The sequence below is a fragment of the Amaranthus tricolor genome, chromosome 5 (assembly GCF_026212465.1).
Source record: "Amaranthus tricolor cultivar Red isolate AtriRed21 chromosome 5, ASM2621246v1, whole genome shotgun sequence".
NCBI classification, from domain to species: domain Eukaryota; kingdom Viridiplantae; phylum Streptophyta; class Magnoliopsida; order Caryophyllales; family Amaranthaceae; genus Amaranthus; species Amaranthus tricolor.
This window is the reverse complement of record NC_080051.1, coordinates 26,313,965-26,341,805: the sequence shown is the minus strand read 5'-3', so window position 1 is coordinate 26,341,805 and position 27,841 is coordinate 26,313,965. Positions and strand designations below refer to the sequence as shown.

At 32.7% G+C, this 27,841-nt stretch overlaps 3 protein-coding genes across 4 annotated transcripts; all 3 read right to left on the bottom strand.

Annotated features, from left to right (window-relative positions):
- Window positions 1-1,689: 1,689 nt before the first annotated feature.
- On the bottom strand, window positions 1,690-6,199 carry LOC130813927 (mitochondrial pyruvate carrier 1). Of its 2 annotated transcripts, none has more exons than XM_057679849.1 (5): window positions 6,076-6,199; window positions 4,018-4,120; window positions 3,825-3,879; window positions 3,600-3,735; window positions 1,690-1,969 (listed from the first exon to the last, which is right to left on the bottom strand). In XM_057679849.1, exons 2-5 carry the CDS (start codon window positions 4,111-4,113, stop codon window positions 1,930-1,932), a joined length of 327 nt encoding a protein of 108 aa, XP_057535832.1. In that variant the 5' UTR covers window positions 4,114-4,120; window positions 6,076-6,199; the 3' UTR covers window positions 1,690-1,929. The 2 variants fall into 2 exon arrangements, with proteins under 2 accessions (XP_057535832.1, XP_057535831.1); XM_057679848.1 differs by having other exon boundaries at window positions 5,871-6,188.
- Window positions 6,200-16,294: 10,095 nt separating this feature from the next.
- Window positions 16,295-21,210, bottom strand: LOC130813185 (alcohol dehydrogenase class-3). Its single transcript, XM_057678946.1, has 9 exons — window positions 20,988-21,210; window positions 20,767-20,903; window positions 19,144-19,190; window positions 18,732-19,057; window positions 17,485-17,567; window positions 17,322-17,397; window positions 17,015-17,172; window positions 16,767-16,928; window positions 16,295-16,682 (listed from the first exon to the last, which is right to left on the bottom strand). The coding sequence occupies exons 1-9, from the start codon at window positions 21,022-21,024 to the stop codon at window positions 16,566-16,568; spliced, it is 1,143 nt and encodes a 380-aa protein (XP_057534929.1). The 5' UTR covers window positions 21,025-21,210; the 3' UTR covers window positions 16,295-16,565.
- Window positions 21,211-23,289: 2,079 nt separating this feature from the next.
- On the bottom strand, window positions 23,290-27,625 carry LOC130813337 (uncharacterized). The gene is made up of 6 exons (XM_057679155.1): window positions 27,396-27,625; window positions 27,213-27,305; window positions 25,644-25,893; window positions 25,437-25,533; window positions 24,012-24,077; window positions 23,290-23,892 (listed from the first exon to the last, which is right to left on the bottom strand). Exons 1-6 carry the CDS (start codon window positions 27,544-27,546, stop codon window positions 23,695-23,697), a joined length of 855 nt encoding a protein of 284 aa, XP_057535138.1. The 5' UTR covers window positions 27,547-27,625; the 3' UTR covers window positions 23,290-23,694.
- Window positions 27,626-27,841: the final 216 nt, after the last annotated feature.

The window sequence follows — 27,841 nt, the reverse complement described above, 5'->3', positions numbered from 1 at the left end:
TAAATAAAAAAGAATATTTATAAATGGATTAGGGAAAAATATATGGAGTGTTATAACTATTAGTCATAGTTAATTAGAGTGGTTGATTTGACCAACTGATTTAACATTTTGAAAATGTTGAAGCAGCTTGTTTGAAAATAGTTGATTTATATTAACAAGCCGACTAATTTATCAAACACTAGCATTAAATGATTTGATTACTCAACCATCTATTTGTGATAAAGTTGGCTAAAATTATCTAATAAACTATTTTATCGAACACCCTTAATGGTTTGGCTTGTTTCTTAATTCTGTAACGACGTAGTTTTCAGGGCTTTGTTGGCGTATGCTTGGGCCTACTCAGATCGGTTTTACTGTTTTACATATGCTTGGTTGATTTTCAAGTAAGACGAAAATAGATTTTGTGCATATTGAGTTAATAATCAAATATTTGTTATTTTTAGGTGTATTAGTATATAGTGTGGTCATTTGATCTATAAGTGCAACATATTTTGTTAGTTTATTAGTTTTTTAAATTTACAATTCGGTTAAAATAATAAGTAGTTTCAAATTAATTATAATTTGTTTTTTTTTTATTTACAAGGATATTAACGAATTATATGACACTGATGTAAATGATAGAAATATTATCATGGTTTGAGGAACTTAGGATGAAGACTACAAAACCCAGCTGGACTTGACTCTTACTCATTCCTGTATTCGTTTTTCTCTTTTTGTTTCCTATTATATTATTCATGGTCTTTTTACTCTCAATTTCATAACAATAAATTTGACACGTCAAGAATTTTAAAAATCAGATATATCATTGTAAAAATCATTTTATGTCCACGACATACATTAACCACAAATACAATCAAATATAGTAATAAATTATGTCTCTTTATAGCATAAAGGCAAAAAAAAGGTGAAATGAGTCTAGATTGCATTTGGGTTTTGGCTCAAGTACAACCTAGCTGTTATTAGGCCATGACTCAAACATATTACACGATAGGTTGAGCCGCTCAACACATTATCGGCGTGATTGGACCATAGTTAAAAGGCACCCAAATTGTACTTATCAATTTTCAAATGAGACGATCTCTCAGTGACAACATATCTATTGGATTGATACGCTTACTGTGTCTTAAAGTGATTTCTTGTAACCTTAAAGTATTCATTTTTTATATTCTTAGAGTGATCACTTATAACATTAAAGTGATCAATTAAAGAAATTAATTAATTGTATGGAATCATTTCATAGTTAGACAATCTCATACAAAACTTGTGTTGTGTTTGGTCTATGAGCCAAACAAAAACGTGTTGCTTTGGGTGTATTTCTTTTCCTTAATTTACATTTTCTTTTGGCTATAAAAATGAGCTACTTTTGTGAGAGACGACCTCTCGTTAAGACGAACTCAAAATAAAAAATTTATATGCTACCAATTTATATTTTTGGACTATTAACTCATATGAGACGCGTCTCGCAGCGAGACCGTCATACAAGAATTTATGTTAATATAATTACATGATATTACAACCCACCTGACCCAAAGGTCTCATATTGGATAAACCAAGACCAGAAGCAATGATTCTTAGATCAGGTGAGGCTTACTGTAATGAAGCTGTATAAACAGCCAAACACAGCCTTTTTCCTCATGTCTATCTACAATGAAGCTGTTTTTTTGAAATTAAACAGCGAAATTGACACGCTTCATTTCAAATAGCATCACTGGTGATGTTTGTGAGTTGCAGGATCCCAACTCTAAATGTTACAATGTTACAATGTTTCAAATAGCATCAAATTGTATGAAGGAGAGCAACACAAAAAAAAAAAAATCAGAAATTTCTGAAGCAAGCCCCCTTTGGTAGTATACATGAATGCTTATTGCTAATTCAAAGATTTCTTACAAAAACTCTGGTGATTACCATTTTTATGTGAAGATGGAGGAATCATTGTGACGGGGCTTCCTCTTTCTTTTGTGATAAGTACCTAACATACAAGATGAACATAGAATTTTAGTTAGTTTGAATTAATTCTATGCTCGTTTTACTTCAGTAAAAAGAATCAGAAAAGGCAAGAGTGGATAATTCTGCATCAAAGAAGAGATGGACTTCCAAATTTAGTTCAGATTGAAATCATTCTGTTTAGAGTTTAGAGGGAAAAAAACAATCACTTTCATGTTTAGAGTTTCACAAATACAATGCTGAATTCATGTAGATAATGTGGTGGAGTTCACCTTTATAGCTTACATATGGGCTATGCTACTATGGAAGGGGTTTTTACTTTTTATCCTACTGAAGTCAGTTGCGGGGTTACTTTGCTAGGAATGATTAATGTTTATGAACATGGTATGATGTAACCAGATGAGAAATGTTGGATAAATGGAGGTGCTCGTTTAGAGGTTGATAACTCGAGTGTAAGAATTGGGAAATGAGTTAGGATGCTAGGAAAAATTCGAGAGTTGCAACAACTGTAAATGTCAGCATGGATCATATTATACTTCAGTATCAAAACATGAGAACTTACCATAAGCAGTAGTCACCTTAAAGTAATAGCAATTAGTAATTTAATTTCCTATGACTTTGAAATGTACCTTTTAATAGCTAAACAGTTTAAAGTTCGTCTCAGTGAGTTTGTATTTGCTGTTGGTGTTGGCTACGGAGCTATATATAAATTCGTAAATCCACCAGTGCAAGCTCTCACCCGTTCCGAAAGGAAAAATGGAGGTACAGGGTAAGATCATGTAGCACCACATGCTGGTTGGTGTATATCAAGTTGAACATTTTAAGTCTAAACCTTACGAGGATATGGGTCACAATGTCACAACTGGTGTAGGCTCCTCAATTCAACAAGAAGAGTCAAGTACCGAAATGTTTTCATTTTCTACTGCACCTGCACCTGACCCAGATAGTTTTATAAAGCCATAAGAAGTGGATGGACAGGAGCCTTACGTACATTGTTGTGGATGAGCATTGATTCATGATCATTTCGTTACAAATTTAGGTCTACTTCCATTTTATTTTTTTATAGCAAATTCAAGAAATTAGCCTATTTTAACTGTAACAATGAGCTTGTTTATGATCATTTTTCAGTAGTTTGTCCCGTAGTAATTAAGTCAGTATTTTGCTAGCGCAGGGAGAGAGCTTATATGCTGAAAAATATGGTGAGTATCAATCTGAATTTAAGTGAAAGAACCAAAATGTTTCAGGGTCACATTTCGTTCTTTATAGCTAGCTGAAACTCAATTTGAATTTCAGCTTTCATTTCTTTTCAATACTACTTTGGTTGAACAGAAAGTAATCCATAAAATGCTAGTACTAAGAATATGAAGCCCCAATGTACAGATCATAACACCTACACAACAGTTTACTGATCATATTGCACCTTATCCAATTAATAAACAGGTCAAACCAATCAACATACAAGCAGAAACTTCGGGAGGGGAGGATTTGATGTTGCAATTAGAACCGAACATATCATCAATCCCTCCCCAAACAAGTCAGTTCATAACAAAAATGTAATGGAAGTAAGAGACAATAATGACCTGAACTTAGATTTGAGGCAGAGAAAGAAAGAACATAGTAAATATAAATTTCAAGTAACTAATCAAAAACCTTACCCGTTAGCTCTAGCCCACCGTGATAGTTGGTATAGCTGCACAGTTTCATTTGAAGCATGGCATGCTAAAAGAAGGTAGTTGCGGGGCTGTACCATCCATGCAAACCTCATGAATAGTCCAGAGTAAACACACATTGCTGCACACCAGAAGAAAATTTTACATCAGTTCATTTTGCAATGTATTATAGACTAGGGTCAACTTTGCAACGAAGCCAGAAATGTCAACCTGCAGTCATGTTGCCTGATATCATTTCAGGTGGTTTATTCATGTCCACAAGCCCCTATTTGCCCCGGAAACCATACAAATGATTAAGTTGGTCAGTCTCAAGTTTCAGCCAAGGAACATGTAAAAACTCAACAAAACATCTGCACTCTGTAAACTAGTAAATAAGTCCAATACAAAAAGTACAGTAGCATACAGCTATAACAAATCCCCAATTTGCAACAGGCCCCCAGAAATGAGTTGTTTTAGGTCCAACGGGGCTGTTTAAAAACGCTTTAAATTTAGAAGCCATGTGATACCTGCATTAAGTAATATGACGTCAAATGCAGCAATATCAAAGTATTTATGCTATTCATATGCAAGTCTACCACAGACGATGAGATTTCGGATGTAGCATTTCTGTTTTCTAAAGGGGCTTAACGACCAAAGTAATCTACCCAAATGGCTGGATCACCAATCAGTGACAACATGGTAGAAGAAATCTAATTCTGCACCAGGAAAAATTAACACTCTAAAAATAGAGGTATTCTTGATTTCTTGTGGGAGTAGACGGGCCAAAAACACATTTACAAACATACACTTTGTACTATATACCTATGTTTCTATCAAAGTGTCCGACTTGGTCATGTTTGTCGTGTAGTATCGACACTATTATGGTTGCCCCATATACCGTGTTCGGAACATAGCTATAATGCTATATACACAAGTGTAATACCAAATTGGAGATTATCCTGTAAGAGATGACACAGTGGTAATTTTAGTGGGACTCACTTTTATGGTACTCAGACTCTTCACTTAACCTCAAGTACTCATGTCGGACCATGGACACTATAGTGAACTTGCTTCATATACACACATGGACACTCTTCTATGCAAAGCTCGCACAAGTGAGCTAGCACCTTTAGCTCACAATACTCACCACATTATCTTGTTGTAGTACTACTGTACTAGCAATCACTCTCTTATTATAACAAGTGTAACCCACAACTACTTTAAGCACATCACTCAAGTAGGCCTACACGTTCAAAACACCATATCTATGAGGAGTGGCACATTGTTTTACGTGTTTCATGCGTCAATGTTTACTTTCTTCCAGACTTTCGCTTCATCAAAATGTGGCATCTAAGTCATATTTTTATAGAAATATAATGATGGCGGAACACCAATTACATGAGGCAGAAAAAATAAGAAGCAAAGGTCTCTAGACCAATCTGGCTTCTAAAATTAATGGCAATCTTGCTTAGTTCAAAGATTTTGCTTAGGATTCCAAGTTAGAAAAACCTAGAATCTTTCTAAGTACCAAATTTTTATTGTTCAAGCCCATGTCATCAAGTTGTAGTTTCTCAAGAGTTTTCTTCCCTTTTAATATTAATCAATTTCAAACTCGTAAATATATTGAACAACTAATACTTAGGATTTGGGGCAATCAAACCAAAAATTCTTGTCCACAACACGCATCCTATTAAAAGATTTAGAATAAATAGACATTGACAATAAACCCAAGAAGAAAAGTCAAAGCAGATTATATCCATAGTACCACAGCTTCCTAAAATGTGGACACACTATTAGAAAATTGTACAAGATACTCCGACACTGCTGTCAAATTATCTACTCCAGCCACCATATCCCCATTTACAGTGCTTTACTGCTTTCACAGCTTGTGGAGTGATAGCTTACTCCAGCAGGTCTAAAAATTCATAAAAAAGAACTACCACATGATCCATACAGGTTGTACAGTTGCAACCCAAATTACATCTTCCGAAAATAAAATAAAACTATGCAATATTTTCTTCCAAAAAGGCATTCTTCCCCCAAATATGACACATACTTCATGACACTTCTCCAATCGAAGTCTACCAATCATCAATTTGATAATTCATTTATGCCAAATAAAAATTACAAAGGTTAATTTAGAAGAACAACAAAGGTCCAGTGACCAAGAAATAACATTTGCAGAAAAAACCGGCGAAAAGAACAATATAATCGAATATAAGCACATAAAAACCCAATTGACAATAGGAAAAATCAATTATAATGATCAACATATACATGTGGTAACGATAATCACATCCGTTTTTGAAATCTGATCAACACCAAAATCAAGTCGCGCAGCGGGAAAACCTAACTTTGCAGTATGTTTGGATAATCAAACAATGAAGGAAACAAATGAAAGAATGATGGGATACGTTAGGAATTGGGAGCATGAAACTGAAATAATAAATTATGCAGAAAACAATGGAGAGGAAAGTGGTACCAGTAATGGAGGCGAATGGCGATAGAGCAATGAAAATTGGGAACGCCAATGTGGAACAAGGATAGAACAAACCCAGAACGAATGGTATATAGTACACCCAATTATACCGTTCAGATAGTCACATTTTTATTTTAGTCCATCTAAATAAATTTGCTTCATTTCTATAAATATGATATTTGATTGGTTAATAATTATAATTATTTAAGTGATTTGATTTGAACTACCTAGTTATAAATAATCTTTTCTATTTACTCAATGTGTTCTAATTGACTATTTACTATTTTTTAAATGGTTAAATATACTACATGTGAAAGAAAAAATATAGTGTTTTTAAATTTTAAAAGAGATAAAATGGAGTTAGTAAGTATAAAGCACTACAGGTGTGATTTGTGAAAATGTTGAGTTAAGTAAGAGTAAATTGATATAACTAACAAATCTAAAATAGAAATAAGACATTGAGAATGACTTGACCCAATAAGTAAATAAGACGCGTAGGGCGAATAGGAGGAAGTATAATATTATTTTATTTTATTGCTATAGAATAACTTAAAACTTGTATAAATTTTTATTGTTAAAATTAAAATTTAAAGTTCCTTATTACAATAGGCTAAAAATAAAATCTTAAATTATGATTGTGTAATATTAACTCAAATAAAAAAATGACAAAAACATAGTGAATAAATTATACACAAATTCTTATAAAAGACAGTCATAGGCCGGCCCAAATTAAAAAAAAAAAAGAAATAATATGAAATTATTTAATTATGTAGTTTCTAATGTAATTTATGTCAGATTATTGTATTTGGGAAATGCAAACCCATCATTTGATTTGTCCCCTTGTAATACGCGTCATTTCCCCTCCCAAAAACTGCAATTATCATTTAAAAAAAAAACCCTTCCATATTCAGTTTCTTCCCCTCACATTTTCAGTTTCAATCAACCATTTGAGTCGCCATTTCATTTTTCTTTCTTCATCTCGTTTCCTTTCTCCTGTACACTCGTGCTTTTTGCCATTTTTTTGAAGCAAAGACATTGTTTAGTTCCTTCATATACAAACAGATATGTAAGATTGTAGTTTTTTTATTTATTTTTTTTCTTCGCATGCAATTTTGGTTTATTTTGTTGTTGTTAATTTTTTTTTCTCCATTTCGATTGTTTTATTCCATTAATAACCAAATTTCTCTTCTTTAATGAACTAAAATTCTAATGATTTTTTGATTTTACACATAGATAATGAACAAATCCTAGCATCTGCAATGAAAAATTTAAGAAGACCAAACTTAAATTCGAAAACGAGTGGTGATGTTCAAGGTTCCAGCCCAAAAACCAAAAGGAAGAAGGCTAAACTATGCTACGTCAAATTGGAAACAAATGAAGAATTGTAAGTAAAAAAAATTTTTATATGTAAATCGACTTTAGATCTTATCTAAATTGGCATTAGATCTATTGTAAATGGGGGGTTATGTTTTTATTTTTTATAAATTGGGATTATGCATGTGTATTGTAAGTACCAAAAGCGCTTGTGGATCAATGGATAGAGCATCTGCATGTGGAGCAGAAGGTTTGAGGTTCGACCCCTACTGGGCGCAGGTATCAGTATGGAGGTTTACTCCCTCCTTTGGGGAACGAGTATGATTTGTCCGCATCTTTCAAGAAAATAAAAAACCCCCCACCCAAACCCTGCCTTGTGTGGGATACTGGGAGTGTCCCTATTCCCATGTTTATTGTAAGTTGGGATATATGATGAAGTTTAAGATGATGGATTTTATTTTTGTAAATTGGGGGTTTTGTTTATTTTTTGTAAATCGGAACTTTATATGTTAGAAATTGGCTTTAGTGTTATGTAAGTTGGCATTTAATATGCATTATTTGACATTTAATATAGTATAAGTTGGAATTAGATCATGTTATTATAAGTGATGTTTTAATCTGTGTAAGTTGGAATTATATTTATCATAAGTTGGGATTAGGTTATTGTAAGTGATGTTTTTATCTGTGCAAATTGGAATTAGGTTTTTGTAAGTGATGTTTTAATTTGTGCAAATTGGAATTAAGTTTATTTTAAGTTGACATTATATTTGGTATGAATTGACATTTAATCCAATATAAAATGGGAAGTTGGGATTAAGTTTATTGTAAGTGATGTTTTAATCTATGCAAATTGGGATTAAGTGAATGTTGTAATTTGTGCAAATTGGTATTAAGTTTATTCTAAGTTGACATTATAACAAATATAAAATGGCAAGTTGGGATTAGGTTATTGTAAGTGACATTTTATACGAAATAAATTGGCATTAGTTTGATGAAAATTGATATTTATTGTAAATGCATGTTTAGCGTGATATAATTTGGCATTAGATCAGTGTAAATTGCCAATATATAACTTATAAATTGACATTAGTTTAATGTAAATTGAGATTTTAGTATGATACAAGTTTTGATTGTTTGTCATTTTGTATGCAGTGTTGACAAAGCTATTTACACAAATTGCAAACCACATCTTTTCCTCGGTAATGGTAAAGAAGAAATTACACTCACTCCGACTCAAATTCGTGATGTGAATGCCATCGGATTTTCTGGATTGCTAAAGGTCAAGTGCGGTAAAACGCCTTATGGCATTATACCATTCCTTGTTTCTCACTTTAGCCATGTTAACTGAATCCAGAATATACCCAACAATATAGGATACGTCATTAACGCTGATGATGTATTGATATATTTGGGTTGCTGTTAAATCCTACCAATCAAATCAAAATAAAAGCCCCGACACATGAAAACGGGTATGATGTATGGGTTAAGACTCTAAGGTTTCCTAATCCAGACGCGATGAGGGCGAAACATCTCCCTCACCTGTTTACGAGGTTCCCTGATGGAGGGGATGATTTTCTATTTGTATTGTATGCCGTCTCTATTTTGTTAGCTCCTCTTCCTGATTTCAAGATCAAGAAGACACTGTATTCCGCTATTTCTAATGCCGCTATGATAAGTTCCTTTGATTGGTGTTCTTTCACCTTAGAGAGTTTGTGTGACACTGTACGCCGTGTGAAAGGAGACAATCGCATAAATTTTGTTAATAGATGTGTGCTTGTATTACTTGTCTGCTATTATTATAGATTTCCTTTTCAGGGAGACCGTATCCTAGGTCTTTGCCCCTAGTTCAGCATCTGAGTGAGAAGCTCCTTAAAACTAGATTTGGGGCTGAAAGGGCTGCTGGTTTTGGGAAAGCGTTCATGGCGCTCGAGGGACTGTCAATCACGCACCAGTATAGCGACTGGTGCAAGGGGATTGCGCAAGGGGTTTGATGATGCAGAGGGTGTGAACCCGTCTGTTGAAGTGATGCCAGTAAATGATGAACAAGAAGAGCATGTCCAGGAGTTACCAATAAATGAACCAATTTCGACAAGGTTGTTGAGTTACGAACTCAACGAAAGATGGGAAACTGATGACGAAATCAGGAGGAAGGCAATGGATGTAGGTTTTTTTGTCATTTTTGTTGCTGTACATATCTTTCATATTTAAGGTTCAAATAGACATTAAATATTTATTAATAGGTATTAGATACCATATAATTAGGCATTAAGAACATGTAAGTTCGTCAAAAAACTGTGTATGTCATAAATAAGTTGGCAATAAATATTTAAATGTTGGTATTAAGAATTGGGGTTTAACATATATAAGTTGACATTTAATATGTATTATTTGGCATTTGATCCAGTATAAGTTGACATTAGATCATGTTATTCTAAGTGATGTTTTAATATGTGTAAATTGGAATTATGTTTATCATAAGTTGGAATTAGGTTATTGTAAGTGATGTTTTTATCTATGTAAATTGGGATTATGTTATTGTAAGTTGTTATAATATTCATTTGGTTTTTAGGGATTTTGAGTTTGCCGAGCTGGTTTTGAAGAGAGATATTGAGGTCATGACTCATGCCTATTGCAAGAGGGTTGTTGATGCAAAGGCGAAGAAAGGCATTGATGCGCTGACGAGTGATGACGTTGTTTTGACCCATCTGAAGAAATTTTTAACAACAATGACTTGCATCGGTTGATGCGTTATGTGCAATGATGACGAAGAAGCATGGGGGGAGAGGTGTTTCCGAGGGAGGTGCATGAGAAGGTGACACTGATGGAGGTTCTTGTGGAGGTGCGTGAAGATGTGCTCCCAATGGAGGTGCGTGAAGATGTGATCCCAAGGGAGGTGCATGAAGAGTTGGTTGTGAGGGAGGAAATTCCAGGTCTGGTCATTGAACCAGCGAGAGACGTTACACCACCTACTGTGGATAAGGGAAAGGGTGTTGTTGATGTGGGGGTACACCAAGGTGATGTGGTGCAGGAGGATGAGACCAGGGAAAAGGATATTACACCAGTGCCCTCCAAAGAGAAGTGTCATGAGGTTAATACTTCAGTGCCGTCAGCTTAAACGAAGATATGTAGTTTGGACTTAGGCTCTACTGTGGAAAAGTTTGTCCCCGCCAGTGAATTTTTAAGACGAATCTACCATTCCTAAAAAACTTAAAGGAGGTTGAGCTTCTAATTCTTGATTACGCAATGTGCAAAGAAACTATGGATCCAAGGTATGGGCTTAATGGTACTTTCATTTTCCAATTTAACTTTTTGTTTGTGATTTTAATATTACGTTATGTCGTTTACAGAGAGGTCTTATGCACATATGCCACATTGCTATTAAAGGACCGGAGGGATGTTCCGTCGATGCACAATAATGGCGAGATCGCCTCAAATGTTATCGATTGATGGGCTTTGTATCTAAATGCTGTCGAGCATATACAGAAGGTAGCGAAACCTTATATGTTGCGGTTTTATCCCCGTAATATGTTGTGGTTTTGACATGCAGCACCAGTGATAGCAACATATGACACAATATTATATGCTGCGGTTCAGAATCGCAGCATATAAGAGACTATATGTTGCGGTTCAAGGAGAACCGCAACATATAACCCAATTTTTATTTTTTTTTTCATTTTATATTAATTCGCCAATAAATATTAATAACTATATAAATAATAATTATTACACTAATGATCATTCAATATTTCCCCGATCATCACCAATCATCATCCAAATTAATCATCACTTAAATATATATACAACTCAAAATTAACATATAATATATATATATATATATCTGTGTGTGTGTGTGTGTTTGTATACAAAATAGAAAAATCTAAACTAATGTTATAGATTTATATACATGTACAATCTACTACCTTACGCAAAAATTCGGTTGAAACGCATCGATCTAGCTTGTCTTTCATTTCATCGATAACTTGATGCATGTCAAGGAACGAAAATCCAACACCGTAGTTAAACAAAACACAAAACATAAGCAAATCACAAAAAATATGACTCAAACTAATATTGCGACTTATATCGAATTAACTTATTCAAACTAAACACATGAAATCGCTCAACAGTATATATATATATATATATATATATATATATATATATATATATATATATATATATATATATATATATATATATATATATATATATATATATATATATATATATATTAAAATTTTTTCTAAAATCACCACTTAACACACCACAATCATAGGCAAAATCATCCAAATTACCAAGCAATTCGTTGTACATACCAAGCTTAATTTTACAACAAAAATAATATGCCTTAAACTTTAAAATTCATACTTATACAACTTACTATTGTTTGCAATCAAATACAACACAATTTCAATATGTCTAAAACTTAAAATTCATACTTATACATGCACAATACTATAATTCTTCTATCATCATATATCCATCAACTAGTCAAATTACCAACATTCCAAGTGAGATTCACATAACTAGCATCAAAAAATGAGAAGTTCGCTGTACAACCTATGATTTAATCCACATAACAAAAACAATTCATAAAAAGACAACCTGTGATTTACTCCATAACAAAAACAAATTTAGAATTACAAACTTAGATTCACATGACATAAACAAACTTTGAATTACAAACTTAGATTCACATAACCAAAACAATACATTAAAGCACAATCCATGATTTAATCCATAACAAAAACAAACTATGATTCACATAACACAAACAAACTTAGATGAGATTGTTTACAAAACTAAAAATTACAAACTTAGATTCACATAACAAAAACAAACTTAGATGTTTTACAAAACTTAGAATTACAAACTTAGATTCACATAATAAAAACAATCCATGATTTAATCCAAAACAAATTCATACTTATACACAAAGCAAACTTATGCACAACATATGTTCAAAGGTTGAAGTTTAAATAAACCCTAAAATACCATGAATCTTGAAAAACTAAAAGGTTAAAGAAATTATACCTTAGATTGTTTAAAAAGCCCTGATATTGTATGCTTCTAACAATAGCTTCACATACCTTCGCATACCTTGCATCAAAAAACGAAGACAATAATAAATACCATTACCATCAAAAAAACCTAAGTGAGATTCACATAACTAGTATACAAAAACTAAGCCCTAAAACACCATGAAACTTGAAAAACTAAAAAAACAAAAAAGAACAACAATAATTTTCGTGGGTTTTGAAGAAGAAATTATACCTCAAAAAAACGAAGCCCTAAACAATTATGTGGGTTTTGAAGAAGAAGAAGAACAACAACAACAACAATTTTCATGGGTTTTGAAGAAATTAAAGGTTGAAGAAGAAGAAGAAGAAGAAGAGGAAGAACAACAAATTTTCATGGGTTGAAGAAGGGGGTTGAAGAAGATGAAGAGAGAAATGAGCAAATGTCGAAGTAAGGCGCGTTTTGAAAACAGATAATATATTTTCGTGGGTTTTAAATGTGTTGTATGAATGAAGGCGGGATTTTATCAAAAAAAAAGAGTATATGTTGCGGTTTTTTGAGAATCGCAACATATACCCTTTTTTTTTGCCTAATTTTCTACTACTTTTATGCTGCGTTTTTGTAAAACCGCAGCATATGTTGCGCAACATATAAGGTTTTTTCCACTAGTGAAATCTACCTGTTTGGATGCAGCCAATGTGTAAGTTTTTTTGGTTACACATTATTTAGAATGTTGATGATATATTGGGATTAAGAATTTGCTAATTTGGATTATATCATGCTATGTTCGTATTAAGAACAGTAAAAGATGATCCAACTTATAAATTGACATTAAAGATATTGAAATTGGGATTAAGTTGGAATTAAGATTGTTCAAAATTGGAATTATATCATGATAGGTTAGTATTAATATTATGCATTATAATACATACAAGTTGAGATTTAATATATTAAAATTGGCATTTAAATATATTGAAATTGAGATTATATCATGATAAGTTGGTTTTAATAATATGCAATATAATATATATATATATATATATATATATATATATATATATATATATATATATATATATATATATATAGATATATATATATATATATATATATATATATATATATATATATATATATATATGTTGGGATTATATATATTGAAATTGGCATTTAAATATATTAAAATTAGGATTATATCATAATAAGTTGTTATTAATATGATGCATTTTAATATATATATATATATATATATATATATATATATATATATATATATATATATATATATATATATATATATATATATATATATAAAAGTTGGGATTAAATGTATTGAAACTGGCATTTAAATATATTGAAATTGGGATTATATTATGATAAGTTGGTATTAATATTATTCATTATAAAATATATAAATTGGGAATTGGCATTAAAAAATTAGAGATGCGTATTATAATATAGTAAATTGGGATTACATATGTTATATATTATTGCGTTGTAGTTTTCTCTTGCACGTTATATAAAAGGGACTGCAGAGGGCCTATCTCAGAGCGCCGTTTATGACGAGATCATCGGGGCATTCAGGGAGTGGGTTGAATTACAGTTTTTCGTGCAAATTAAAAAACAAAATATGGTAAGCACTACATAAATGTAATTCAGAAGTAGGTTTAATCAGTATTTCTTGAATTTTGAACACATTTTCTATTTTAATTCAGTTTTTCGTACCCTATCAACGGGTAGATCACTACATGCTGGTTGTTATTGACTGCTTAAAACAAGAGGTCTGCTATTTCGATAATGTGCATTGACCTGATAGTGAGCAAGCAATTCAAGTGACAATGACATTGGTACGTAATACCTTATTAGTGGAAGAATTACTGTTTATGTGTTTCTTTTTTTTATTACATTGAAAAATTTGGTAAATATTGTAACTTTTGTTTTGTTTTTCTTGTAGCGTGGTATTTTTTCTGACTTCTTTGAGTGTGTAGGGCATCCGGAGGCTGATGCAGTTCTAAATTACAAGATCAGAGATGGGTTGCCGTGGACTGTATGCGATGATAGCTTTGATTGTGGACTCTATCTTGCGTACTTTATGGAGCAGTATTAGGGATATGTTGATATAGAACCGTTTTTCGAGGTTAAAACATTCCTTTTACCTTTTAAATATAACTACTTCTTAAATTTTGTACAATTAGATTGATGTGCTGTTGCTATATTGGTATGAATGGGATTTGGCATTATGACTGACACAAATTGACATTATGTTGTTATAAATTTGCATTTAGAATGTGATATGTTTTTTCCTTTTTGACAGCTATGTGATCGTAGACTGTACCGTGCTATGGTATGCACAAGGATTTTGCTAAGTGATTTGAACAAGAGTAGAGACGATCTGATACGCAATGCTAAATACTTTGCCAAAGACAAGAAAAAACACTTACCGTTGATCAATTCCATCCGTGCAAGAGAAAAGAAGGAGCACATAGAAATGGAGAAGCAAAAAAAGAAAGAGCAAATGGAAAGGGCAAAGCTTGCGAAGAAGGAACAAATGAAAAAGACAAAGCTCGTGAAAAAAGAGTAGATGGAGCAAGCTAAGAAGAGTAGGCCAGAGCAACTTGTTTTTAGAAACTAACAACTCCGACTAACAATTGATGTGCATTTTCTGATTTAAACACTTATTATTCATAGAACTTGTGTTTGTTTTTTCACCAAGTTCATCAACATTGAATTTGATTCAGTGTATTAAGAGTATGTCATCATTTTCATATATGTTAACCTCTTAATCATGAATTAGGTATTATATATTTTGTTTTTAAATACCTTTAAATTGGTATTAAATCTAATATAGGTAGCTATTATATGAAGGCAAGTTGAACAAATAATTATTCTATATTGATATATAAGATGTTATAAGTTGGCAGTTTTGTTACTATAATTAGATATTAGGACTAAGTTGGACATATATTCTAAATTGATATTTATTCTGATCTAAGTTGACGTTTTGTTACTGTAAGTAGATATTAGGATCGATTTAAATGGCATTTATATCATGATAAATTGGTAGTATATCATGATAAACTGGAGTTATATCATGATAAGTGGGGTTTTAAGATAGGTATTATATCATGATAAATTGTTATTATATCATGGCCTTGGAATTTGTAAGGTTACCTTAGGTATTTTTTTCTACTGATGCTGCAAGGTTTTTTTTTTTTAATTTTTGCTTTATATTAATTCTAAAAAGCTGATGCCAAACTCGAAAATATTGTAAATTATAACTCGAAAATATTGATGCCAAACTCAACAATTTACCAAATGTTTTTGAAAATGTTTTGGGACGGTCATGTTTTGATCGAATTGAGTTCTATTGGACTTATAAGTCAGGTTAAAAATTAAAAAGTTTAAATACAATATACTTCTATTTAAATTTCACAAATTTTTGTGAGAAGCGGTCTTTTTGAGAGATTATATCTGATTGGATCGGCCCATAAAGAAAAATATAGAGTAAGAGTAGACATTAAACTTTAATGAACTGGGTATGAAAGACCGTCACTCTCAAAGAGACTGGTGATAAAAGTCATTAAAGACTTCTTTCTTTGACTATAATAAACTCATAAGCATAAGTGCATGACAAGAAGTGATCAATGATGACCAAACATGGCAAACGTGAAATATTCCACGGGATTAGTCTTAAGCTAATGGAAATGTTAATTAAGAAAAAAAAAATTGCATAAATTAGTTTTAATTTTCACTTGTGCGTTAAAATTGATTAATTATATATCAACTTGTTTATTAAAGTTCAAACAAGAAAAAAAATGTTCTTTTACAAACAGAACATGCATGAAACAAGGGAATGAATGATAAAGATGTAATAAGAAGCACTTAAACATTCAATTGAAAGGATGGCATATTATAAATTGTACTGAACCATGCCAACTTATGTAAAGTTTTTACTCCATATCCCGCCTAATACAATCGGTTCTATAACATTTTCCGAATAAGGTTCAAACACGGGTTTAAACACATCAACATGAATAGTTTTCCTTTGCTTCATGTCGCCTCATTCAGCAAAGCATACTGTAACTAGGAAAGAAAAACGTCATAGACAGCCATAACGGTGTTTTGTGTATAGTTAAATTATGACGACTCAACTAAATGATTTAGTCGTGCACAGATAACACACAGCGGAGGCAACCACCTTCATGCATCAGATCAAAAGCCTTGTTGATGTCCCCGAGGCCCAAGTTATGAGTTATGTACTCATCAACCTTAATCTCCTGCACATTGATCAAAATATATTGACAAGTTGACAAACAGAAAAGGCGGTATGATCTTTATTTGTCTTGTTTTGGAGAAATTACCTTCTTCATGTACTTCTCAACGAGCCATGGTACTTGAGATCGGCTCTTGAAACCACCAAAAGCTGTTCCCTTCCAAACACGGCCAGTCACGAGTTGGAATGGACGAGTAGAAATCTCCTGACCCGAGGCTGCAACACCCACAATAACGGATGTTCCCCACCCCTGCAAATATTTTTCCCCAAGCAAACAAGTAAGACCGTCAAGCGTATTCCTTGATGACGACGATACAAAATAAGATGTAAACTTACTTTATGGCAACACTCCAAAGCCGCTCTCATCACGGAGACATTTCCGATGCACTCAAAACTGTAGTCAACTCCTCCATCAGTTAGATCCACAATCACTTGTTGAATGGGCTTGTCGTGATCCTTTGGGTTCACGAATTCTGTCACTCCGAAACGTTTAGCTGCAACATAGATAGAACTTGGTAAATATGAAGTATAAAGGATGAACTCAACGAACTCCTGACCCGAAGAAGTATTAGAGGTGTAACATGCATTGATACCGGGAATATATGAGATATTGATGATCTGCAAGATAGAATGAAGGCAATACCTACGTCGAACTTCTTGGGGTCAATATCGATACCAATGATCCGTGAAGCACCAGCAGTTTTAGCACCCTCTGCAACCTGTTGTTGTAGCCGACGAAATATCATTCAGGAGAATAAAATCACTTGAAAGTTGATAATAATATAAATGGTTGACTAAAAACTTACAGCTAGGCCTACAGTTCCAAGACCAAAAATAGCAACGTTGGACCCAGGCTCTACTTTTGCAGTGTTCCATACAGCTCCAAGACCTGCAGGAAAGTGTTTTCCTTAATATGAGCCATGATGCTTCCGGTCTTTGTTTAGTAAGTACCTAATATAAGATGGGGGTGGGTAGACACTAGACGAGCATACGGGAAATAGCAGCAAGGAACAAGCACCGCAAGAGGGAACAAGGGAAAATCCCAACAAACCTATTAGGCTATTTCAATGTAGACCAACTAATGAACTAGTCAGTTAGCTCCCTCTTCCATGATGCGCCAATCGCTAATGGACAGAAGAAAGCATTGACAAGAAAAACAAGGCTAAAGGTAGCCTAGCGGCCCTATCCTATCTAACCATAGATATTTAAAGGTCTACACCAAAAGGTAATATGTGATGTTTCATCATATAAGACTAGGATTTGGCATGACCTTGGCAAATAGAAATGCATGGTCACCTGATCTGGAAGCAAAGTTGTTTTTGGGATATATTAGGCCTTAAGGTCATTTTGAGCAAATCACGAATTTTACACTGAGTTAGATCTTCTGGAGGACATCATGTTACAGCAGGTTCAAACATCTTGATTACAAAGGAAAATGAGAAAACACATTAAAGCAGATGGCCCAGTGTTCCAGGTAATCCCTTCTAAAAATCAACAGCGGTTTTCTCCCTTTTCATTCTCTTAAAAACCCTCGTCAATTTTTCTACACGGCGAAACGCACTCTTGGCATTGAACTTGATCAAGAATAAATCTGAAGAGCATGCTCTTCAACACCAATCGCACAAGCAGAAAGATTTCTAAAGTCAATTATTTAACAAATCATTAGCATATTGGTTCCAACAGTTGATGCCATCTTGATGGGATTATGGCTTTGGCATCGTTGTTGTATTTCATCACAGAGAAGATAAAGGTACTCAATATGATACAATCCTGCATCATGTTTTAATGATATGTGTGTATTACGAACCATATCAAAGGTCTGTTTAAAGAACTCAAAATCTCCATGATAATCACAATAAGGAATACTACTAATGTAATGTCTACTAAATCTAGCCTAATACAGTACAGTAAATTTGTTATACATAATTTGTGTGATGATAAGGTAGAACATTGATCAACTCTCATCAACCAACAGATCATAATAGAAATAAGAGAGAAGAGCATGATATGAGAATAGTATTCAAGTATGTAGCAATTTATGAAAGCTCCATACCTGTCGGTACACCACAACCAAGAAGGCAAACTTTTTCCAAAGGAGCTTGTGGATCAATTTTCGCAACACTAACATCATGTACTACGGTGTATTGACTAAATGTTGAAGTTCCCATGAAGTGATAGATAGGTTTCCCATTAGCGGAAAAACGAGTCTGGCGATCATTCATCATAACACCAACTCCAGTAGCTGCTCGTACTTTTCCACAGAGGTTTGTCTTCCCTGACTTGCAGAATTTGCACTCTCTGCACTCTGCTTGGTAGCATGGAATAACATGATCTCCAGGTTGCACTTCTGTGACACCTTCACCGACACTCTCCACGATTCTACATCAATGACGTTTAGGCTAAGTTTGATCATGAACACTAAAACAACAATGACAAAAAATCCATCCATTTTTAAAAGCACATACCCTGCAGCTTCATGGCCAAGAATACATGGGAAGAGACCTTCAGGGTCCTGTGACGTCATGAATAATGAAAGTTAAGTTTCAAGCACATTGCGAAAATCTAGAGACTCTTTACTGATCAAGATTCAAAACGATAACATCAGCCATCGTACATGTCGCCTAAATCAGTAATGTTGTAACACCATTGGTGTTGGTACAGCATGGCAAAGCATCAATGATCAATGTGAATTCACACTGCACTGCCTAATCATAATCCGCATTTAATCCTACATGACAGCATTCATTTGGTCCAAACTATACATTACCTTTCTTCTTATCATGTCATTTAGTTTTTTTTCGATTAATTAAGGGGATTTATACTCCACATCCAACTGAACTTACCACAGCGTAACCATTATTATACATCAACAAGTTATACCTAAAAGACACTTCCCCATCAAAATGAGCACCTTTTCATATATGCCTTATAATGTAGTTATGTCGAAGAAAATTGAAGCCTAAAGTTGTTACAATTCCAAAGGTATCCATATCTGTTTGCAGATCAGCAATTCCACCAATTTAATCCACATGTGACTAGGGGTATTTTATGATATACATTGATATCAAAATGGCTCATTAAATCATGTGCACTGACATTAGCTACCAAGGGTCAATCAGATAATAACCCCTTTGTTAGTTTCATAATTTAAAAAGGGTAAGATTGCATACATCCGACCCTCCCAAATCCCATTCTTGGTGGGAGCCACTTAGTGGTGGGGTAATGGAATGTTGTATTGATATCAAAATGCATGCCAATGCATCAAATGATTCCCCTTAGAGGGTGAGTTTCCACTTTTGCACAACGAACTAAGCTTTCGGCAAAACAAAATATGAACTACAGAGGGAAAACCCCAACAAAAGCATCCATGACTTAGTTTTCCAATCCAACATGCAATAAATCTTTGCCTTTCTGGTGTGAATGGCATAGGTAATAGGTTTTTACAAAAAAATTAGTAACTTTCCCTAGTGAAGAAACAAAATTGACAACACTACAAGATGAGGTAAGTCCATAGATAAACGTAATGTTACTTTTTGTTTAAGAGAAAGTATCAAAAAAGGCAGGAAGAAAACATTGACATTTTTTTAGGGTGATTAATTTGACAAATGAAGTGAATATTCCCATTAACAATTCAAAATTCAAGACTTTTAAGACCACCATCACCAATATTGAAGGTTTAATCGAGGCTCCGATTAGGAGTCCCACCACAGTGTCGTAATATCAACTTGAACCAGAGGCAGAACAAAAATTCACTAACAAGAACAAAAATTGATAAATTCTTTTAACACAAATTACATACTATGTAATTTAATATGCCCTAATTTTTAGTAGAATATGTTGAACATGCTCAGAATCTCCATTGAACCATGACCTTTCAGTCACACGAACTGAAGGTTAACTAAAAAACCCACAACCCAAATTCCCTTTTGAATGCAATAATCAGCAACCATCCAACATTCAAATCAAGAAAAATCTAAGCAAACAATAATCAAAACCAATTAAACCCAAATAATAAATAATCAAAATAACAAAAACCCATCAAAAAAAACAACTAAAATGGAGAAATGAAGAGAAAAAAAGTAATAAACCTTTCCACTCCAAGTGTAGGCATCAGTATGACAAAGCGCAGTAAAAAGGATTTTGATTCGAACTTCACCGGCTTGCGGCGGAGCAACCTGGACATCTTCAATGGAAAGGGGCTTGTTGGGTTCCCAAGCAACCGCCGCTAACCATTATTAACACAGATCATTATGAACATCATAACCATAATAAAATGAAAGAGGAAATACAGAGAATTTAGAAGAGTTACCTTTGCAGGTGATGACTTTTCCTTGAGTATCAGCCATTGGTATTCGAGCTTTTTTTGTACTTGTAAGAGCAAAGAAAACAAGGAAATGTGAGGAATTTAAGGAGAGATTGAGACGATTAGAGTATCGACGATGACAGAGCAGACCTGTCACCTATCCTTCAATGGGTCACTACTCAGTCGGTCTGATGGCTGTCTTCATTTATTTACTTTTATTGAGCTCCTTTTGAACCATATTGTGTTTATCAGATTGAGTCCATATAATTAGATTATTTGTGAGATGTTCCCTTTAAGATTATAATATAAGTTTTATTTTAACTATAAAAATAATTATTTTAAGACTGCATTGAGTTAAGATTTTTTTTGAGAATTTTTTTTATACTTTAAAATAATAGAATTTTTGTTAATTTTTCTACAATAATATTAATCATATACAATATCAATTTAGGGATTGTTTTCATAGAATAATAAGAAGTTTTGTTTATTAATTAATATTTTTGTTATATGTTAAGAATATCATTCAAAATAAAAATATTGAAAAGTAGAAAGGTATATCAATATCTGAACATGATTGAAATGAAAATATGTGATTGAAAATAAAAGAAAATAGTAAAAATTATTTTCAAATATGAAAATTTGACAAAGTTATTCGAATTAAATATTAATAAATGATTATTTTTATCTCTTATTTATTTTACATTTTTTCGAATTACGAGAAATTATGATGAGAAAAACTTTACTTTAAAAATAATGCAAAATAAAAAAGGAAAAAATTAAAAATGGTTGATGGAGATTTTTCTTATTTTTTCGATGTGGAAAAAGATAGGTAGGCAAAATAAAACTTTCTTTTTGTTTGAATTGACATGTGATATTTAACGTTAACTTAACCTTCAATAATCTAATCTAATACTCCTTTTTCTTTATGCTAGGCATTTAATACTTGTTTTGAATTTTGGTTTTGTTTTTATCACAACATATATATTTTTTAAAAATTTTCATAACAAATCTAACTTAAAATTTTTTTTAAAAAAATCTTATAATTTCATTTTACTTATATATTTCTTTTACTTTTTTATAAAATATTTTTTTCTTCTTTGCCTTTAAGATGCACACAAATTGACGAATTGTACTCTTAGCAAAAGAAATATAGGTCATTGATTTTCTAACAATTTTAGAAATAGACAAAAACAGCAAATAAAAGATTTAAAACAGTATTAATTTTAAAAACTTACATTCTGACACATATTTATTTTAAAGGAATTAAAAATTACTTGGAATAATTAAATATTTTCATAATTTTTCTATAATAATTCCATCAATTAACCATGAATAATACCAACTGTAGGGGTTATTTTCTAGAGTAAACTTGGATAACCACTAAACTGCTTTTATAGGTAATTTACCACAAAAGAAATAAAAATTAATGTAAAATTAGAGAAAACATTGAAAATTTACATTAAAAAATCATAAATTTTTTTCAACATTTTTTTACTATTTTTTTCGACATTTTATTTTAATTTATCTTTTTTTTAAAAAAATAAAACTTGCTATAGCAAGTCATCCAGTGACGGGTTTACTTTAGACAAATGTACCCTAAAGTTTGGATTATTCACGGTTAATCAATAAACGGGATATTATATGAAAATCATGAAAATATAGGATTATTTTAGTTTTTTTTTTTAAATAACAGCAACTAATCCTATGTTAAATATTAAATCTCACACTTAATACTCTCTTGGTCCACCCATAAAAAAAATAAATAAATAAAATAAAATAAAAATAAAAAAACTCTCTTTGTCCTACCTCCCAAAAATGTGTTTTACCTTTTTATCATATAATTTCATTTTTTTTTAATTAAATACAAATATATCTTCAAAATGAAGGAAGTATCAAAATTTGATTAATTCATAATTTCTTTACGTCAACAAGAGTTTATTATTATTATTATTATTATTATTATTATTATTATTATTATTATTATTATCCCATAATTTTCCTCAAAATTAGCGAACATAATATATTTATAGATTGATCTCTTAATATGAAGTAGATTGCATGCTATTGAATACTTCCCATAAATATTAGAAATCATCCTCATTAGTCTTCTATTACAAAATTTTGCATTTAAGAGTTACTCTTGTGAGAGAATATTTCACAGTAAACAACCTCAAATAAAAAACTTATATTTTCACAATAAGTATGAGATAAGCTATCTCGTAAAACTGTTTCATACAACAATTTATGTGCATTTAAATTGAATGAACCGAAACACCATTTATTCATAATTTAAAAAAGTCTTTGATTATCTGTCATAATATTTTGTGCATTATTATATATATAAATATAAACTAGAACTACAACAAATATAAGGAATATACTCCCAAAACTTGTAATTTATTCATCTTAATTAATCAAATACAAAAATCATTTAATAGATTTCAGTTCTCCAGCTAATCATATCCGAAACAAATGTAATTAAATCCCTACATATGATCTCAAATCTACAATATCTAATAACATGGACACCACATTAGTCATCCTTTCCAAATTCCTATTTTTAGTATGTCTTACCATTTTTGGCTATGTTGACTTCCATGGAAACAGATCGCATTACTTAGTATGTTCCAACTCCAGGGACTCGGACTAAACTCGAAACAGATCCGAGATCACGAGTTACGTCCCACTGAGATTTCACCAAAAACTTCGTTTATCATTCATTCTGTAATTTGCATATTTTATAGGTTTTGTTGCCGATCTTGCAATCTATACCACCAAATTTAACACTGAAAACCCGTTTCTGTAATGAACCTGCGGCATTCAGATGTTTCATCGTCTCTTCTACTACTCGCTGCAGCGAATCACTGACATCACCTAATGCCCATGTTAATGATATATGCGGTCGAGGATCCTGCAAAAGTATCGAGCGTTAGATGTTGCGCTTGCATCTAGAGCATAGAGAATAAAAGGACTCGATAGCCACACGAAATGGCTTATAAAACTAAAACTAAATGGGTATTCTGTGATAACCTTATAAAATTCGGAAAGATTGTGAAGCCTATAGACTTCGTTAACAGCTTGAATCTGCTTAGTTATCTGCAACATAGCTGAAAACGTCAATGTCATCTTAAAGAAAAAGTTCACACGAGAAAGGAAACTAGCTGAGAGAACACAAGCAAAATCATCGATGAATCATTCATTGATATCTCACGCACGGCACGTTAATCTGACAGTCCAAAACTTTAACATTATTCAACAATTTACACCCGGAAAAAGCAAAAATATAAACAGTAATTTCCAATTATTAAGATACTCGTTCGTGCAAACATACGAGTACTAAGCATGAAGATACTTGACCAATCTACCAAATTAAATTATTAATTTGTTCCTTTAATATGACAGAATAATCAAAAACCCAACATGGAAAATCAACAAAATTAAATAACACAATACAGAAATTTGGTTTCAAAGAGAGAGAGAAAATTACAGCAGAATTAGTAGAAACACTGATGTGGGATTTAATTGATGAAGATGATATACTTCGATAAATAAACCGAAGAACAAGAACTGGGTGAAGAACAAGTGGATGTAGAAGCATAGTATGACACCGTTCCAAAGGGAAGAAAGTAGAAAGTATTAAAATCTTAGTAGTACAATTTTCATGAGTAGAAAGATCAAGCTTTGAACTTCATCATTAAACTTTAAAGGTTTTTCATTGTTGAAAGTTGAAACTCAAAGATCAAAAGGTTTCAGTTGAGGAAGACAATTATTCAAACCGCTCAGACTCTTGGAAGAAAGATTAGAGATGGAAGAAGCAGCAGCAACCGTCGGCTAGCTACTGAATGAAGACAATTGAAGATGGCAATCGATGGCGGGTGAATAAATATGTTTTCACAATGGTGCTAACTGATCTCTTAAGTCATACCTTAGCAGCGGTAAGAACTTCATAAGATCAAAGAAGTTCAATAAAAAAAGTCTGGAAAATTAGGTAATGAGCAGAAAATTCCAAAGAATACCACAATTTTCATTCCATCACAAATTCAAAAAGAACGAATTTTCAATCTACAAATTTAGAAAGTAGGATTTTTCAATCAACTACTAACGAAATCTTTTGTCAATTAAAGATACTAACTTTAGACCTTTTGCCAATTACAGCAACTAAATTTAAAAAATGTGGCCCAAACTTGCGCTTTAATGCGCAAGTTGTACCCTGCTCCGCCAAACTGAGGAGATCCTCTGTTACCGCAGCCTCAAATACACTTTTTAAAACTAAGATACCAGAATGAGAAAATAAATTACAATACCAATTTCCATCAAGTGCAAGGTTATTTTCCGCCCTTTTTCAAATCCCATATCTATAAATTTTTCCTGTTTTTGGCGGAATTTGTTGCTTTTTAGGGGGAGTGTAACAAACAGCACGCACCATTATAGATAATTATTACATGACTATGTTACCTCTGGCAAGCCACCTGTAGTGACTTCTAGTGACAGAAAGGTACGTGCTTTATCATCGTTGACAAATACCTCCCATTTATTGAAGTCAATCAAATACCTGACACAAAAAATACAAATGCAAATGTTCAAGAAAACAAATTTACAAACTGAATCGCTTAGAATGCATGAGAAAAAGGCATTATTAGAACAAAGAAATACAAAGCTTACTGCTTCTGATGTTTTAACTTCTGACGTAGCTTGGTGATGATTGAGTCAATTTGATGCACTCTAATTGGTATAGTCCTTCCTAAACTTATATGAAATTCCCTCCCTAATGTAACGTGTTCAAACTTTTGACCGTCATTTAGAAGAGCATCAAGTGGGATGTCAGCATCCACGAGATGAAGACCAGGAACTTTCAATGAGACTTTTTTCAAGAACTGAGAAGCTTCTTTCCTTGCAGGTTGTGGAACATGAACTGCAATGAATTTTATCTACATTGCACTTCAGCAGTGACAACGATAAAAAACAAAGAAACAACTAAAGCATAAATAAAACAATTATATTCCTCGCAATTATGATCTCGAGCAATAGCAAAGACAGACTGTAGGCAAGTCAATATTGCCTACTCCTATATATGTAGTGAACTTTCGGAATCCTTGTAGGTAATTCATATAATGAAGAGGCATCGCCTTTTGTTTTAATAAATTAAGGCTTTCCTCCTAAAAGCACCCAGATCTTACAACATAAAGAGGTCTTATTCGGGGTTATACCTATATAACCACCTCCCAACACCCACTAACAATTGTTAGGATAAAAAGGGATGATCATGGTCTTTTCCCATAACACACCTTACAACAGACAGTATCTCATAACAATTACGCTAATGATATCAAAGGGCACAATCCTAATAGTCCACACCAACACCTAAAAGCCAAATTATGGTGGTTCTCTTAAGATTGAGAGCTACAACACAAACAAAGTACTAAATAAGAAGTCAACTACAAAGAAGGGGTAATGATCTCTTCCATTGATCAAAACGGTCTATCTACTTCATACAACACCCATTTTTACTAATAAATCTTAATATCTTCACATGTCGATTGTATATGGTACTCCGTAATATGGCTCGTGGTTCTCCTACAAGTGCTAAACACCGGTATATTATGTAAAAAATTCATGGTTTTGATCCCCAAACTTAAGGTTTGAAGTTTCCTTATCATGCTATCAATGTCAAAGTGTCAAAAAAAAATAACACAAGTAACATAGCTTATAAAAGTACAGAACTCTCTAGTATTAATATTTCTTACAAGAAATTCACTTATGTAGTACTTATTCTCCAAGAATATTTGTCACGCCTATTAAGTTAAGTTTTATTTTGTTCCAACAAATTTTGTACATCACTTCCACTCACAATTTCGCAACTCCATTAAAGCTCCGAGAATCTAGGGTTAGCCTAATGGTTTTCCTTTCACCCATGTGACATGGGGTTTGATTCTCACCGCTTGCAAAAGGGATTAATTCCTTTCCCCAATAGTGATTCTCTAGCCTACTACTAATAAAAAAAGTCCATTCAAGCTCCAATTGAGGAGTACATATCAATGAGACAATGTTGCCTTCTTTGTCGCAATCGGAAACCCCCCCCCAAAAAAAAGCTATGATCTAATAGAGCAAAATTACAACAAAAGAACACCAAAGGCATTCATTTCATAATCAATCAATCAAGTATAAAGTGATGAAAATGAAGCCGTACCCACTGACAGGAATAAAAATCAGAGGCAAAAAGGAGAAAGAAACCTGGAATGTAAACATGTAAAGCGTAGTTGCCATCTACATGAGGAAAGCTCCGAACCCTGTTGGGTTGAATCGGCTGCAATGTATCTACCGTACCTAAAACCCATAAAACTATGACCCATTAAAACACTTACTAGAAAATTTGAAATGGCAACATAAAGGCAAAAGTAGGAGCATTTAGGTTACCAAAAAGAGAATTGGGTGGGATTAGCAGAGATACCGGCGGCGGAGGCACCGGATTCTGCGGTGGAACGGCGGGTTGTGGAGTCGACTCCGAGTATGGTTCTGAGTCCGACTCGGGATCGGAATCGCCGTAAGATGCTACTAGAGCTTCCATGTTTGCTTTCTTCCTCTTCTTTTGCTACTTTTCTTATCAATATTTTCAATTAAAGCATGCTTTAATGAGCTTTTACGATTTAATAAATGAAAAAATATTAGAAACTACCTTTAAAAAGCTCACTTAAAAAATAAAAAATTTAAAAAAAAAAAAAAAAAAAAACTAACCTAAAATAATTTTTTTGTCAAAAAAAACTATCTAGAAAATTTAATTTTTTTTGTCAAATACTTTATAGCATAACCGTCCTTCCACTGATGCAACATCGGGGTTTGAACGTGATCCTGTTTTTGTGTAT

What these genes read in the sequence shown, in the direction of transcription:
- LOC130813927 (XM_057679848.1), bottom strand. An exon ending in ATTGGGGATTTGTTATAGCT is followed by an intron (nt 3,880 to 4,017) that starts GTATGCTACTGT and finishes CGGGGCAAATAG; the next exon opens with GGGCTTGTGGACATGAATAA. An exon ending in ATCAGGCAACATGACTGCAG is followed by an intron (nt 3,736 to 3,824) that starts GTTGACATTTCT and finishes TCTGGTGTGCAG; the next exon opens with CAATGTGTGTTTACTCTGGA.
- LOC130813185 (XM_057678946.1), bottom strand. Translation starts at nt 21,024, where the DNA reads ATGGCTGATACTCAAGGAAAAGTCATCACCTGCAAAG. An exon ending in CTTGGCCATGAAGCTGCAGG is followed by an intron (nt 19,058 to 19,143) that starts GTATGTGCTTTT and finishes TCATTGATGTAG; the next exon opens with AATCGTGGAGAGTGTCGGTG. An exon ending in CCCCAAGAAGTTCGACGTAG is followed by an intron (nt 17,173 to 17,321) that starts GTATTGCCTTCA and finishes TCTATGTTGCAG; the next exon opens with CTAAACGTTTCGGAGTGACA.
- LOC130813337 (XM_057679155.1), bottom strand. Translation starts at nt 27,546, where the DNA reads ATGGAAGCTCTAGTAGCATCTTACGGCGATTCCGATCCCGAGTCGGAC. An exon ending in CCCACCCAATTCTCTTTTTG is followed by an intron (nt 27,306 to 27,395) that starts GTAACCTAAATG and finishes TATGGGTTTTAG; the next exon opens with GTACGGTAGATACATTGCAG. An exon ending in ATCTTTCCGAATTTTATAAG is followed by an intron (nt 23,893 to 24,011) that starts GTTATCACAGAA and finishes ATACTTTTGCAG; the next exon opens with GATCCTCGACCGCATATATC.